The sequence below is a fragment of the Cyrtonyx montezumae genome, unplaced genomic scaffold, assembly GCF_038088225.1.
Source record: "Cyrtonyx montezumae isolate F1298 unplaced genomic scaffold, pur_monq_1.0 scaffold_2, whole genome shotgun sequence".
Lineage (NCBI taxonomy): Eukaryota > Metazoa > Chordata > Aves > Galliformes > Odontophoridae > Cyrtonyx > Cyrtonyx montezumae.
This window is the reverse complement of record NW_027071936.1, coordinates 56,739,393-56,756,338: the sequence shown is the minus strand read 5'-3', so window position 1 is coordinate 56,756,338 and position 16,946 is coordinate 56,739,393. Positions and strand designations below refer to the sequence as shown.

The 16,946-nt window shown below is 35.0% G+C and overlaps 1 protein-coding gene across 1 annotated transcript in view; it reads right to left on the bottom strand.

Annotated features, from left to right (window-relative positions):
* Positions 1-16,946, bottom strand: part of STK32B (serine/threonine kinase 32B) — a 129,713-nt gene that overhangs the window by 92,555 nt on the left and 20,212 nt on the right. Inside the window, exons 2-3 of the mRNA XM_065735778.1 lie at positions 12,650-12,705; positions 5,124-5,275 (exon numbers count right to left, since the gene is read on the bottom strand). Of these exons, the coding sequence (XP_065591850.1) occupies positions 5,124-5,275; positions 12,650-12,705 (208 nt within the window). The remainder of the gene's footprint in view (positions 1-5,123; positions 5,276-12,649; positions 12,706-16,946) is intronic.

Genomic DNA, 16,946 nt, shown 5'->3' with positions numbered 1-16,946 from the left:
TAAATCACTCCCAAGCCCTTCCTGAAAAACAGTTATCCTCCAAGCTATTATGGGCATTTACCGAAGAATGATTCTTTTCCATGTCAGATGTTATAAAAGACAGTTCATACTCCAAATAATAAAATTTTTAAGTTCAGATGGTGAAGTTAAATTTCATAAAGCTCAGAGAAGATCCATGAGTCTCAAAAAGTTTTTTAAATAGAACTTTTGATATCTCAAAATGCTACCCATGTTTTATATTAGCTGTTCTGTATTCTTTTACATGCTGGGATTTCAGATGGATGCTAACAGAGTTTCCCACTACAGAAGGTTAACTTTCATTCCTCTTTTCTTTCTCCACAGAAGGATTTAACCGATTACCTCTTTTTCTTTTCTTCCTCTTCTATCTCATTACTTCTTTGTGCATTGTTAATATATAACTAAAGGGCTTTCTTGTTTTCATATTTGTTTCCTAGTTGTCAACTTTTCTCTTTGATGATGCACCTCCTCCAAGAAAGATGTGTGCTTGGTTAGTATTCTCTTTGATTCAAGGAACTGTTGGAAGATTTAATGCTATATTAATTTTAGTATGTATACCTACAAGGGCTAGATATTACCATTAGAAAGCCAGCAATCCTTGTTAGTGGCAGATCTACAAACTCAAGAAAAGTTGCCAAAAGTGAAATTTCCTCCAAATATGTTTTTCAATATGGATTTGGGATTTGATATTTTAAATTAAAAGAAAAAAAGATTTTTTATTAGTCAACTAAGAGCCATTTTAACCCCCCAAAAACCTGATGATTCTTACAGAAAATGATGATTTTTAAAAAAGCAAGCACTGTGATGATAAAATCCATGTGTTGGGTTTTTTTTTTCTTTGTTTGTTTGTTTTTCATCATTTCCAGATAAAAGAATAGCAGACTAGATCCAGGCTTAAGTATTGCTTCATTTAAGTGAGGATTTATGGAGAGCTGAGTCAAGGAGAAGGGATAATGTTTTATAGCGTGGTCCAGAAAGGTGGTTACTTTTTGCTGAGATTACAGTGAGTGAATAAGATAGATTTATATCTAAAAAGCTATTAACACTTTTGTAATTGATGAGTAGACAGCTCATCTGGAAAGCAGGAGGCATGGGCTATATTTTCTCCTCAGCCTGGGTAGCGAAATTCCTTGTTTTTCATAGACTGCAAGGCTGTTTAACCAGAAACCCACAAAGTATTTGTGAGATACCAAAATCAGAATTATATCCAATGAAAATCTGATGTAACCATATGCCACCAGTATAAATGAGCTGTGCATCACTACTCATCTTAATGGGAAATCTGACAACTGAATTTCTGACTTTCTATAGGAATGTTAGTTGTTCCTTATTTAGGTGAACAGTGTAATTGCCTATCTACTTAAATAGAGCTTCCAACAAAGCTTTAGGTGGTAGATTGGTACTTACCTTCTCAGAATAGCTACTTCTGAGTAACTGTTAGAAATCAAAGTTAGAAGCCCTATGAATGAAGGAAGATGCCACTTAAATTTACGAGGTTGTTGGGATTTCTCAGTTATTCACCAAAACTCCATCTTACATAGGATTCCTGAAAACTGATATGAAAACACTGACCCTTAGCGAGTGTGATAGAATCCAGAAAGACAAGGTAGACAAAAATGGCATGGTCAACATTTACACAAGATGCAGGTCTGTTCACGTTCATACACTGTGACATGACTGTCTCTTTTTACATTGATATTACAGTTTGTTACACAAGCATCGCTCCTGTCACAGCCCCCTTTGTACATTTACAGTGCAACCAATAAGATGACCAGGGAAAATAAGCTGACTTAGAAAAAAGAAAATGACAAATGTAACTGCTGTTATTACAGATGAAATGAAGTTTCAATTGTTTTCTTCCATTAGAATGCTGGGAATTGACTCCTAAGAGAAAATCTTATAGATTCCTGATAATCATCTAATACGTAACCATATTTGATTCAAATTATTATTGCATCTTGACAGCAAGTGAAAATACATTAAACAAGCTGCTAATTCATAAACAATCAATGAAAAATGCTGTTGTTCTAAGAGACTGCTGGGAACACAAAGTATATTTATGGAATACTGGAATAGTGTATCATTTTTCACTCAAATTAAAAAAGGTAGTTTCAGTAACTAAATAAATGCAATAATTTTATTATATTTAGTAGCTTCACACAGCTTTGTGTTGATAAAATTGATGTGACCAATATGTCATTTGTGATTTTTGTGTTTTGCTTCAGTTGAAGTTCATCAACAGAAACCATAATTTGAAGACAAGATTCAGACACCTTAAGCATTTAAAACTGGGAATATGCACATGTGTCTGCAAGTTTAGACATCGCAGAAATATATCAGAAGCTATTTTAAACACATTTGTGATTGTGAAAGGCTAATTATAGAAACATCTTATGGGCCTGGTATAAAGAACAAGGTATTTGAGGGAGGCCTGGATTCAAGATGTTCCTTTGGTGTGATATCTGAGGGTGAATCATAGTTTGGTAGCTTTTGTTGGAGTCAGGACTTGGAATCACTGGAAATTGGAATATTCTATGTTTGATGTAAACACTCTAGGCTGAAAACACTAAGTATTGCCAATGAAATTGGTTTTGGTTAACTTTCTACAGCTCAGCTGTACATGTCTTAGCCCCTTAGTCTCAGAAATATCGCATATATAAAGGGTTTGACCATGTAGTTGCCCATTTTATAGGAAGAACGTAGAGAAGTCACTAGGGTAGGATATTCCACAGCTTAGCTATTCTCTGATTATACCAGCAGACTAAAGACGCTGAAAATTATTTCTGAACACTGAGACAGGCTGGCAGGGAACTGTTTGTACCTCTGCTTGGAAGTCCTCTACAGGCCACACCAGGGTCATCACTTAGACACAGGGGCTCTAGAGCTATAATGGAAGCTGTTTGGGTGCAGCTGGCTCACATGGGACAGGCTTATGCCCAGGGCTGGTCCAGCTGTATCAAGCAGTGCCTGAGAATGTTCCCAGATGTTGTTTCCCCTTCTAGCTTAGATGCACCTTTGTGAAATCACATCAAAAAAATCAAAGGATGCCTGCATAGGCATTTCAGGCTACTCAGAACTGTGTATGCTACAGAAACAGAAGCTATGATTGCACAAATGGATTGTATGGCTTGACATGACTACCCCCAAATGTGGCCCCTACTTTTAAATCTGGATATAAGTCTTCAAGTTATTGCATATTATCAAGCTTGTGGTATGAGAAAAGATAAATAAAGTTGGAGATAAGAAGGCAGGAACTTTTGTTGTTGAGGTGAGCCACATGCTGTCATGCAAGTGATAAATTTCAGGCCCCATCTCTGACAAATGTTCTGTCCATGTTTATTTACATGATCTGATGGTCAGGCCTGACCTACTCAAAGAAAATTCATGCCATCCTCGTAGATAGAGCAATCAGCTTTAAGCATTGCTAGAGATATTAAATGAGGAATATTGTTCCACATGCACTGGTGAAGCCTGAACAGTGCTACTTTTGCCTGAAACATTTTTCTAATTCTTGTGTATTACAGCTGTCTTTCATTTTCTACTTTTCTCATACATACATGTTTTATAACATTTGAGTCTTGAGATCTGACAATGTCTCAGAAAGATGAGAAAAATTATTTGCAAAAGAAAATCTTTACACCCATCACTTTTTAAGGTATTACCTAGGATTAGGGTCAATAACTGGCTTAAAAGAAAAAGACAAAGAATATTCCTTAGCTGATTATAATTGGGTAAATGAAATGTAGCATACTTTCTGTTTCACAATGAATATTTAATATTCTTCATTGTTATGTTTACTGAAGTATCTTGTCAGTCATATTAACCTTTGTTACCATATTAAATGATTGTTCCTGCACAATATCTAGTTACATAGTAGAAATCTGTCCCTTCTTGTTAAAGAAAAAAAGCCTGCATAGGTTCAAAAGAGATTATACAAAACACACAACAGAAAATTCCACATGCTCTTAAGATCAGAGATATCACATCTCTGGTGATGAAATCCCTGTAGGAAATCTTGCTGGAACCTTGGAGAATATAAATCACAAGTTGTGATGTTTGCAATTTTCCTTTAAGCTTCTGGCACATTTTCAGGTTATCTCAAATACCCTCATCCATGTCAAGAGAAGAGCACTTGAGGCATATGTATAATGATTAGACCTTTTCCAAATGAATTTTGGGATCAAATCCTTTGCTGTTACATGTGGGTGTGATTATACTAAAGCTATGCTTACTCAAGCTGGAAAATAATTTAGCTTTTAATTCACAAAAGCTTTTAGGATGACAACAGAAGATTTCCCTCCCACATATCCAGGAGAAAGGTGTAGTAAAAGAGAAGTAAAATATTGTAGGGTAGGCATTGGTCTCCAGTAAAAGAGAAAAAAAACCACCTCAAAACAGAAGATCAGTTTGTGCTGTGACCATCACCAGACAATCAAGCTATTCAGTAACTAAAAAGAGAAACCACATAATGATGATTCATACATCCTTCTTTTTATTCTTATTACATAGATCAATTTTAGATAAGGGAAGAAAAGTCTGTATCTCATTATGAATATCACTAAATAAAAGCCATCAAATTCTAAGTTGATGGTGTAGCTGAAACTAGTCATTACTTGACCAGAATTTTCTCAAAACATTTTCTAGTCTTTGAATGAGGCATTCATTAGCTATCATAGAGAAGAAAGGAGAAAATCCAGGTGATAAAAAAATTCTTTTCTCTTGGTCCGTCACCCATTTTTTAATAGTAGTCAAATCTTTAATTGTTTTTGAATCGACTAAATATTTTTTATTAAATGCTTATTTTTGATATTTTGCAACCTTACAACAGCTGTCTAATCCAAGTACTATCAAAAAGAAACAGTGAAGATGGACAGAACAACACAAGAGCACACAGTCTGGAAAGAAGCTACACCAGAAGTGAAAAGGTGAATGTGTTTAAATATTAAAGAGTATTTTTAAAACATTCATGAAAAATAAAAGTCTCCTCAAAACAGAAATACATGTAAAAGGTCAGCTTTTTATTTTTTTATATTTTCCAGCTTCAACCAATTCAGCAGTATGGAGAAAGCAAGACATCCTTGACAGAATTTTAAAGGGTTTCTTACCACAGGTTTACTAGGAAGGGGTGCTCCAGGCCTTGCATTATCTGTAGCTCCCGGAAAACATTTCGAACTTCATCTCTCTCAATACATTTCTGCTTATTCATGTATTTCATGGCGTACATTTTCTTCGTGTCTCTCTTCTGTACAATGCACACCTAATTGACAGCAAAGTAAAAGATAAAGTTTAACACAAAACAAAATTCAATTTCAACCTTGGAAAAAAGTTTTACAATACTCCAAGAATCTAAGGAAATTTGGGTAACACAACCAATCACTTTCCTAAATTCCACATTGCAGCTAAACAGGATTCTTTGTAATCACGTTGTAAACTAACATATTGAGAAACACAGAAAAGCAGTAGAACTTCCAGTATTTATGCAGTACATCTAAGGGAAAATACTCAATTATATTAAATCATAGCCATTTCATTAGTCACAGAAATCACTGCCTCCTGCCCAGTAAAATGCAGTCACTGTCCTCATTCACGTAAGTCAATACACATTTTGTGATTACTGCATCATAAACCTGGCCTCCATTCACAAAGCTAATATTTCATCATCATATCAGAATTATTCTCCTTTAACTATTTTTGTACAATTATATATTTTTATCTTCAGAGCTATACAATACTACTTTTGAAGTCACAATTACACTGATTTAAACTCCAGCAGTAAATTTCTTTGCCTTATTATTATTTATTTTTACTACAGTCAAGTATTTTCATAAATGTGAGATGAAAATCTTGTTCTAATGATCTCCTATCTAAGACACAGAATTTTTTCATTTCATTTGTCATCATGGTGTCTCCCTTGTGAATGAAGCTAGAGAGTGTCACCAGTAGCTCGCTTAAGGGCCATTATTTTAAATACAACTTTTGACAACACAAAAATAGTAAAATAGTAGCTTGATCTACATCTCATCCCCAAACGTGGTATAAATCTCATCTTTAAAACTTCCGTACACGCACCCATGGAGCAAAATTACATCTTCAGCAGACTTTTCCTCTGAAGGGTTTTTCCCAGTAATTAATGAGGGCTTTTTTAAATGACACTACTAGTGTATCTTGACAGCCAAGAGAATATCAGCTGAAGATTTTACTTTGATGCAACACCCATATTACTGATGAAGCCATCAGCCCCAGTCAGAATTTTACACCATCAGCAATATAAATAGTATATGCTGGAAACATCTTGTTTAGATATCACTGCTTCTGTTGTACTCAAGTTCAAGAATTATTCAAGAATTATGAAGGATTAATTTGGTGTGGGCAGTGTTATTTTATTTGTATATTTATATACATACAGATAAATACACTCTCCCATATTATAATATATGCATACATATATGCATCTAAAATCAGCGGTCAAAGATCATATTACAGAACACTGCAAAAAAAAGTTGCATTTTAATGAACTCGCATACACCAAACACATAAGTGATTTGGAAGGACTGAGGTGTTTTAAAAAAACGTCATGTAGGCGCACAATATGATAATGAACCACTAGAACTAGGATGAGGGTTGTAGAGAGTGGTACTACATATTCACTCTTGTTTTAATCTCAGAGGAAAGGCATCAAGAGTGTAAAAAAAAAATCAGTATATTTTAATTTTCCCTATCTTTTTCCAGTGGTTCCACAAGGAACTGCCACAGTGAAATTGAACTTCATTTATTTCTCTACAATACCTTTTCCATGAACTGTGTCTGTGAGCTCAAATTTATTCTAAACATAGGAGTTAATAGAAAACTTTTAAGCACACTTTGTAATTATAGGTTAAGCAATTTCCAATTTCCTTTCTTAATATCAAATGTTCTGTTACTTGGGCAAAACATGGATGCAGTGTTTCATCTCAAGTGCATCAATGTTGTACAATGGTAAATATTAGAGTTTTGAGTTATTTTTGTTTCTTGTAATGTTATGGAAAGACAGAACACCTGTGATGTCCTGAAGATAATTAAAGGATCAAACTGATATAGGAAGAACCCAAGCTATGGAACAGTGAGGAAATTATGTTGGTCTTTTTAGAGAAGAGACAGCAGGTGGAGCTGAATTGAAATGGAGGGATAGAAAGCAGTTATTGAGGCTTCCACAGGTTCCTTCAAAAGTGGAAGCAGAGTTTGCAGTGGCAATCCCTGAAACTTAGTCTAAGATTATGTGGACTCTCAAAGTGAAGAAGTTCATGCTCTTGCATGAATTTGCAGCACAATTTTCATATGAAACTTGGCTGAGACAGTGATGTTTGTAGAACTTTCCTTCTCCATCACATGAAAAAGCTCTGCGTTATAAATACTTGATCAGTAAGACTGCTGAGAGAACGGTGCTTTACTCAGCCGAGAACTGACAGGTCTGACAAATGAGCCAAACAAGGATCACATACAGCATCTGAATAGGTAATATAAACAGAACCAAATTTAAAACACTGATGTGACTCCAGAAGGTTTCTGGTTCTCTCACCTTGCAGTAGAGACAGGAGCATACAGCACAGCCGGAAATATTCAAAGCGATAGCACACATGTTGATAGTAGAAGCTTGTTCAACACATAGCCAAGCATTTGTTAACAGTATTGTATCTATACATGACTTTTAATATGTTTTCAAAACCAGTGGTATTTCCATTACTTCACAAACACTACTCTTGCTAAATATCAGGAAATCCAAGCTGTAACTATATCAGTGTTACTTTGAAAAATGCCTGACATTTCTGTGACAGCAGTGGAGATCCTTCATGTCATTTTTAACTGACAGCTGTCAGCAGTTCTTCTGAGCACTGCTAATGTGCTGTTCTGAGCCTGCTGTTAATGGGCAAAAAATGCTCCTCTACTGCAAGAATGAAAACACCCTCCAGTTCTCCTGGATATGTACAGTCCTAATGGGAGATGTTTTTGTTCATGGTTATTTTTCTTCTTAAGGAGAAATTTTAAAGTGGGGACAAACAGGTGCTCTGCCATCTCAACAAACAAGTTCTGTGATGACTCATTATTGTGGAAGCCTGAGCAGAATTGCCTTATTTACACATATCAGCATGGAAGCCTGTCACACATTAATAAAACATTCTCTTTCTATTTTCCTGTGAATATCACTTGCTGGAGACCAGACCGTGCCCTGCTCAAATTGATATCACTACTTCAGCAGTCCCTGTGGCAATACTTCAAGCCCCACATACCTTCAGAATCAAGAGGGGGAAAACAGGAACATCAATCTCTGCCCAAGTTACGGGGCTAAATACATTCAAGGAACCACCTCTAGTATATCACTTCTTCTGAAGTCTCTCTGAAGTGACTCCACTTGCTTAGCTGGATGTAGACAAGTTAAAAGCTAGGCAGTACAAATCCTCAGTAATCTTCTTTGGAGTTAAATTGTGCTTAACTTTAGAAGTCTTGCGTGCAGATATTCTGTGTTTTTGCTGTTTATGTTAGGAGAATGTAACACTGAATTGCTTTCAAATATACAAGATTAAAAGCAATTAGCCAGGATTGTGACTTGGAGATGTTTACTCTTAACTCTTTACACAAAAGAATAAAACCCATAGATTATTACTGTAGGGCTAAACTACACTTCAGAAAGTCCACTTCTAAACTACCACCTCAACTTCCCCCACGTAAAAAAGTAGATCACCTACAGATCCAGTCTCATCTACAAATTAATAGCTTACCTCAAGATTGTTATGGATGACTGAATTCCCCGTGGAGAAAGCCACAGAAAGGACACCAGAAGTTATATAGAATGAAACTGTATGGAATTTCCTACTGAACACAGTTGAAGGTGCACACTGCTGTGAAGGAGCAGCTACAGGTAGATTCAAAGAAGCTTTTCCCAAAAGGTGAAGGTAGATAAAATGTTAAGACTATCCCACTAACACAATGTCAGTGCACTGGCAAATCTGCTATGAAGCAGAAAAATAACATCTGTTTTACATGCATACTCTTAAAAAATAATGATCATTGTTTCAACCCACAAACAGACCTAGAAAGATTTACACTAAGAGGCTGGAGAATTGATGACCTAAGTTCAAGTTCACACTGTTAGGGAATTCCCATGAAATAGAAGGATTAATTCCTAGAATTCCCTGAGCAAAGTATGACAGCTGGAGAAGGCACCAAGCATCTGCACAGTTTCCTTCCACATTAACACAATCTGAATAAGTAGGTGGTTATGCTGCCAAGCAACACTAATATTCTGCAGTTGTGTGTTATATTGCTTTAATAACAGGAAATTTATTCCTGAATTCTTTACATACTATTTATTAAAGTATCCTTGATCACTGCAGATGTGATTCTGGACTGCCATTTGTTTAAGACCACAGCAACTTCAATTACTCCAGCACAGAAAATCACTGTTTTGTACAACCAGATTAATCAGAACTAAGACCTATGCCTAAGCATCTTAGAGAAATAGGAGAAAGAGTCTGTATATTCTTATCATAACTTGAATTTAATTTAAGTAGGTCAGGTTGTTCAGTATACCCACTCATGTGAACAAAGAACTCAAAGAAAAATATTATCATCATATCCCTGGAAACCACCAGCACCTGAATACAAATTATTTTGTGACAGTAAGCCTGCAATTGTATGGCTACTATTGAAGTAAAACTATTATTCTTTTATTTCACTCCTAGTCAATTTTGCAGCTAGTGGACGATCTTCAAGTATATAGTTTTTGTGATATTTTGGTTATAATGATGGCAACAGCAAAAAAAGATAAATTTAGCCAGATTAAATATGAGATAATACGCTAAGGCATGACATGACATAAAGAAACTACCATTTAGACCAGAGTTCAAAATTTTTATTTTGTGGATTTTATGTTATTCACTTCTGAACAATATCTAATGTATGAATAAAAGCTCTGTAGAGTCTTTTATCCTCAACTCCACACAACTGATGCATCTTTACCTTCCCTACAAATTTGCTATAGGGAGTCGTAAAGACAAACAGTCCAGTGCAAACAAAAGGAAGAAAAAAATGAATGCTCACCCATGTCCAAGGAGCTAGACACACAGGAAGAGAAATCCAAAGAAAAGATCTCCAACAAGAGAACCTTCCTCAGTGGCAGTCAGCCCTTAAATGAGGTCTAAGAGGGATGGAGCCAGGCTGCACCTCTTCTGGTTGCACTGGTGAATTGCCTTCACCTGCACTCTCAGGGCTAACTAGGTCTTTTCTTCAGGTGACTCAGCAGTCCTCATATGGGGTTGGAAGACTCTACAGACTTAAATGTCCTTAGCAGAAGGATATGTTCTGGTGCAGTTGTTTAAAACAGGTGGCCACTTCTCATAAAAGTAAAGCTATTGAGATACAAAGCTTTTAATACCAAATGGATGAGGCAAATTCTGGTAACAGCAGATGTTAATACTGCTATACGAAAATTCCAAAGTAGAAGACAGGAAACTGCTTTCTGAAGCCAGCTGGGAGAGGCAGAGTGTAGATGCTAAAGCATTCATTCCCAGTGGAGGAGAGAAGGTGCTGAGAATTACCTGGAGCTCAGTACACAGAAGCCAGCTGAGCTGTGAGAGGACTCTGCCAATAGCAAATGCTTCCTGCAGTGATGTCCTGTGGAGGCCTAATGTTGCTGTAGCAACCACAGTAATTTAAGAAATATTGAAAGACAATTGTACCAATAGCAATTTACCAAAAAAAAAAAAAAAAAAAAAAGTAGAGCATGCCTTACAAATCCTACTGTTCTCATAAGGCAAAAGAGGCTACAGAGCAGTCATAAACGCAAAAGGCAATTTGAGAAAAGTGTAATACCAAACGGCTTTACATGTTGCATGATGCTAAAGCACAATAGACATCAAACAGCAAACAGTAATTCAATACAGATTAGAGCTCTTGCATCATTTGTTGACATTTTCTGCTGCCAGGTGCTTCCACAAAGACAGTAATTGGAATAGCTGCCAGCAACGAGGCTTCTAAATGAATGGCAAAGGCAAGACTGACTCACAGACACTTCAAGTGGTGACTGATTTACTATGTTGTGCTTTTGGCTGTGGTATAATAGGTCATTTTTAAATGGGTTATTTCTTACCCTGTCTGTGGAAAGAAAAATCAGGTGATTGGCTGGAAGCTTGCATTCATTTGGGAAAAACAAGCTTGTTATGCCAAAGTCTGTTCTGTTGCATTGACAACTATAAAATAAGGATTTTAGTTTAAAGGGGACCATATGCAAAATAACATTCTCTAAGCATTGTGAAACTATTCCCAAACATACATATTCCCAAAGGAGGTTCACAAGAACACTGCAGCCATATGAACCTGTTAGAAAATTTGATGTTTCCAGAAATATAATAGAAACATTCACAACTGTTTCCTAAATACCATAGAGAAGAATAGATCAACAAACAAGTCTTCAGAAAGCATGTAGGCTTGTATTACTATTTCTGCATGCCATGGAAGCATGAGAGCCCCTTTAAGAAAGGAGAATCAACAAAAGTGTGAATGGAGAAACTTTAGAGAAGAAGGTGTGCAGGTGGTCTTTGTAATGAACAGCGTGATTTAGATAAACATCCTGGACCTAACTTCACTCCATGAATGGACCTCTGTTTGGCTTGATTTGATATTCCAGTGGTGTAACGTGACAATAAGTGATCACAAATCGGCAGCTGCTCTGACTTTTAAGGGATTCTTGGTCACCATTTTGCACTTGATAAACATATTCTTCTTTGTACCTCAGAGAGGACTTCTCTTAGAAACAGTTGAGGTGAATAAGGACCATGTGGTTTTGCTCAAAAATATTTCAGACTACTGTAAATTGGAAGTTGTTTTTCCACATGGAAGGCTAAGAGCCACAAAATCCTATGTGTTTCATGTTCAAATACAGAAGTGACACTCAGCTGGCATATACTCAAGAATAATTTCAATCAGGATCTAGATCATTATTGCTTGATCAGTAACTGAAGTCTTATTTCACCTCAAAATATATTCCTTCGAGTAATGGCTTCTAATATTTTTATACTATACTTTTCTGAATGGCCTTGTTTTTACCTGCATTAAAATTTAAAATCTTGTTATAGTATTATTATAATAAAAAAGTTCATCTACTCATGTGTAAATAAAACATGAATCTTCTCTATTTCAGCAAAAGCCATTGAATTGAACAAACATTTGCTCAGTGATCATGATTACATACATTTTATAAAGTCCAAAGTGAACTAAATCTATATAAAGTGCCTTTAAAATATTACAATAATTTTAAGTACTTGAATGAATCTAGTGATTTCAGAACAAGATTGCTCATGTAGGTAGTCTAGAAACACACACTGCTTCTACTTTTTTTCATGTTCTTGATTAGGGGACTGATTTCTAAATTTTGCTAATCCCCACTGAAAATCCTTAATTACTAAATCCTTTTTACTCATTTTGCTTTAGTGAATATATTGTAATAGAAGGGCTTATCATGAAATTCATTATCATGGTCAGATGACCTTGAAAAGAAAAACACTACCAAACTTACATTCCTTTTCCCTGGTTAAAGAGAGAAAAACACAAATTAATTCTGTATTAAATTTTTAATTGCTAAAAATAAATTGATTCTTACCTTTCCAAAACTCCCTTTCCCAATAGCCCGCAATATTTGAAAATGGTCAAAGTTAACTGGAAAATAAGGAGAGAAGAGAAAGAATACAGTTTGCAAAGTGCTAAGACAGACTCAGAAATCAGATCACAAAAGTGACAGCAGTGCTTCCAACTACTGTAATTTGGCCTTGTGGCAGTTGCCTTCTTCTCTTAAAATATCAATTATATTTAATAGCTTGCAAAAGATTTGCGTTAAAATAAGCTTGTTAATTTTATTCATCAATCAGTGTCGTTCCAATGTTTGGTGACTCCAAAAAGAAACATATCTCTGTCTAACGTAGTATCAGGATGTTAGCATTACACAGCCATCAGCAAAAACTGCTCAGAATTTTCAAGAAAGTTTAAGATCTATTAAAAGGGTATTGAATTATTCAGGTAAGCAATTCTACTAAAAGAATATGTAGTGATATATGGATAATATTGTTCTAGTAATCATTGTGTGTGAGATGATTCCCATATTCTTCTATGGTGAAGAAAGCTTATCCCATGGTGACCTTAGGAGGATCAGCCCCTATAACTTTTCCACCTTAATACTAATACTGGTATACATCTGTTACGTAATGCTAATGTAATCAGGCTATTTTACAGATGTAGTATAAGTTTGTTGGGGAAATTGTCTTTCTATCATGGCAGTAGAATAGATTTACTCTCACTTTATAAAAGTTGGACAACAGAGTTTGCCTTAACCATTGAAGCAATTCAGTGTGAAGGGATTCACTGTGAAGGTGAGCGAAAGATTTCTCAGAAATGTCATTATTGTTGGTGTTGTATGAGACTGAACACAGCACGACCTTCAAATCTCTGATTCATTGGTAAGTTTGGTGATTAAAAAAAATCCAGTAGCATCCTTAACAGAATTGATACAGAGTCATTTAAACATAAACACAGCAATGTGCTAATTATTTTTACAGTCTTTTGTCATAAGAGAGTTGCATTTAAATCTAAATTCAATGAACTGGAGTTGAAAAAGTTAACTGAAACTTAATACGATTTTTTTTATTTAATTTAAATAAAAACTTCCCTGTGTTCTTGGCTTCAACACCTTCAACTATGTGTCTGTTACTGCCATAACAGTAGTCAGAATAACTATGGAAATAGAATGTCACTGTTAAGTATAGCAACAGGAACAAATAAGAAACAATTCGGCTCAAATTATGATGAAGAAGGTAATTCTATAAAATAAACAATACTTTAAATATCTTTCAAAAACTTATATCAGCTCAAGCTAAAAGGTGAGTAGAGTGTTGCCAGGTTGATGTTTATCAATTGACTTAAAGGGGATAAAATCTTCTTTTCACTGTTCAGGTGATATCTCATTTAAACTACTAATGTCAATCCCTTGAGCTCCCCTGCAACCCTTGCAATTCTGTGATTCTGTGTGATTTTTTTTTTAATTATTTATACTTGCTTACACTGTCTTCAAGGAAAGATGATTGCCCCTTTCATTAGTGCAGCTATAGCAACATCTTCTTGGTAATTACTGGAGACCAAATCAAATCCAGATCTAGCAGATCTGAAAGCAGCAGACTCTTATCATGAGCAAACAAAGATGTTAATTGTGAGTATAGTCATTTAAGGATTTTGATGCTAAAATGAAAATGCATAACTTTGCATAGATTAACATGTTGCTGCTATTGGTGGAAAACAAATTTTGCACTGAATCACATAAGCATCTGGAGGAAGCAAGGTTCTCTATCAAAGACTGCTGTTTTGGTTCTATGCCCACTTGTTTTTACCAGTGGAAGGCTGCCTTGTAGTTTCTGTTGGTCAATATTAGTGTGATAGGCAAGATGGTCAGTTTAAGAAAATGCTTTACACAAGGAGAAATCAACATAAATCTTTTTTCCCATAAGTCATCTCTCTCAGGCACATGCCCCAGAATGAAGGAGTTGAGAGCTTAATGACTGGGATCTGTAAGTTGATCAGTAAGTTTCAGTAGGAAATCAACACAGCATTAAGAATATTCAAATCAATGTGTTCATTTCAATTTGTTTCTTTGATAAGTAAAATTCAGCAACTTTTTCCTCCAGCATGCTGGTGTTCTCTTTTACTCCCTTGTTTTAAAACGTTCTGTTATTTTCTGTTTGCTTTAACCACTTTTAACAAACATTTTAATTAATGAAAGCTTAGTTTGACTTTATTCTTTACCTTGGAGGTATTCAGATGAGGTCAGCTCCCAAGCTCAACCAGAAAACTGTTCATGCAATCTATAATTGTCTGAATTTAAATCAAGTCACATTTAACTGGGACTCGACTATGTAATTGTGCTGAAACCTGGCTGGTTTTGAAATCTGTCAGTTTGATGAATTATTTCATTTTTCCATTTTCATTTTGAAACTCATTTTTATAATACTAAAATCAAGAATTTATTTTTAGCTATTTTTATTGTCCATATAATCTCTATTCTATTTATCTATACTTTGTTCTGCAGCAGTGTTTATTGCTCTGAGAAATTAGGACAAATTACTTTCTTATTGGAGTTAGTAGTAAATTGAATTTCTCAAAGACAGAAATGATTAAATGATGAGATAAGCCATGAGATTTAACATGGATTATTGGTAAATCAAATAAGTGGTTAAGAAACATAACAACAGTGACTGATAAAATTTTCTTAATTTTTCTGTTTAGCACTATGAGAAAGTTGGATGTTAGATTTTCAATTGTTCATTAAGAAAAAAAGAGTATTTTCTATCTGTAGTTCACTGTCCCATCAGCATAATCTGAAATCAAGGTAAAGAGATTTCAATTTGTTTTGTACAAGATAAAAGAAAGAACATGCTAAAAACTGTGGAAGCATGTAAAAAGTCTGCGTTTGAAGTGAGCCACAGTTGTAGACACTGCAATTTGCTGAGAAGTGTTAATTCTCTAAGCTGAGACAACTAGATCACTTCTGATCATTCAAACATATGCATAATATATATTCAAAAACTGGTTAAGTTCTTCTCTTGGGATGTTATGAAAGGATAATAAAAAAAGTTTACAATTGAGACCAATGTCACGTTCAACTGAGGAAAAGATGAAACGTATTATGTCTCAGTCCCAAAACAGCAGATCAGCCATGTAGAAGTCCTGTTAACACCACAAGTACACAGGTGAATCATCAAGCTAAATTCATTACCACATTATTGCTAGACCAATCATTCTCTTCAGGTGCTTTTAGTCTCAAGCTGTCAGAATTTCTGGCTTATTTTGTTCATCATAATTTTTTTTTTGAGTATGTACTTTTTTTCCCTTCCAATGAAAATTCAGCACCATAGCTTCACCACTTATTCTGAGAAGAATTACAGCTCACTATGACCTTTAGCATTTCCAGCATTCAAAAATTGTCAAGATCAGACACTGTGTTTTCCTCTGTGCAAAGATATCACAAATATGGTATTGCTGTCCTCTAAAACATGACATGTCTAACTGCCTTGTGGAGCCTGGTGTAGGAGCTAATGATATTTTTCTAGCATAAAACCCAGCTGAGATAATGCTGTGGTTGCACAAGGATGTTTTCTTCGGTAACAGTAATATGACTATTATTCTTTTAAAAATAGTTAGGCATCCTTTATTGAAAAAGGAAGAAACTATTTTCTAACTTAGTGAGAACTTCTTGAATTTCACTATCATACCATACTTACAGGATCTTATATATCAGCTCTGAACTTGACTTTTTAGATTGTGGACATTTTTCAGAAACCAAAATTAATTTACATTGTCTTCAACTAATAGTTCACACAGGCAAATTCACAGAATGAGTTCATATTAAAAACAGAGTAAGAAAGTTTCATTTCAGTTCCATTGGTTTGCATCAGTTTGGAAATATAAGAGGTATTACATGCTCACTCCTCCATGTCCCAGCAAAAAGAGAAAGTCAGCATAAATTAAAAACTGAGAAGGACTATGGAATAAAACAGAAGTATTTGGTTAACTAAATGAAAAAATAGATTGGTGTTTACAGTGCCTTTTTCATTATATTAGAGTGACTACTGCTCGTTAATTTCAGTAAAGATATATAATGATATATATACGTATAAATTAAAAAGTGTTTAGTTTTATTCACTTAAGTCACACTTAATTCCACTACACAGCTTTAAGTTAAAAACTTTAACCACAAATTAGCTCACTGTAGAGCATTTTCCAGTAGCTTAATACTGAACTAAACAAATTTTGAATGATGGTAATGATACCATATAAAAGCATAATATTTTTACCTTTTGAATTGAAGTTTTACAAACTTAAAACATTCTAGTGTTACCCAGCATTTGTTCAAGTGT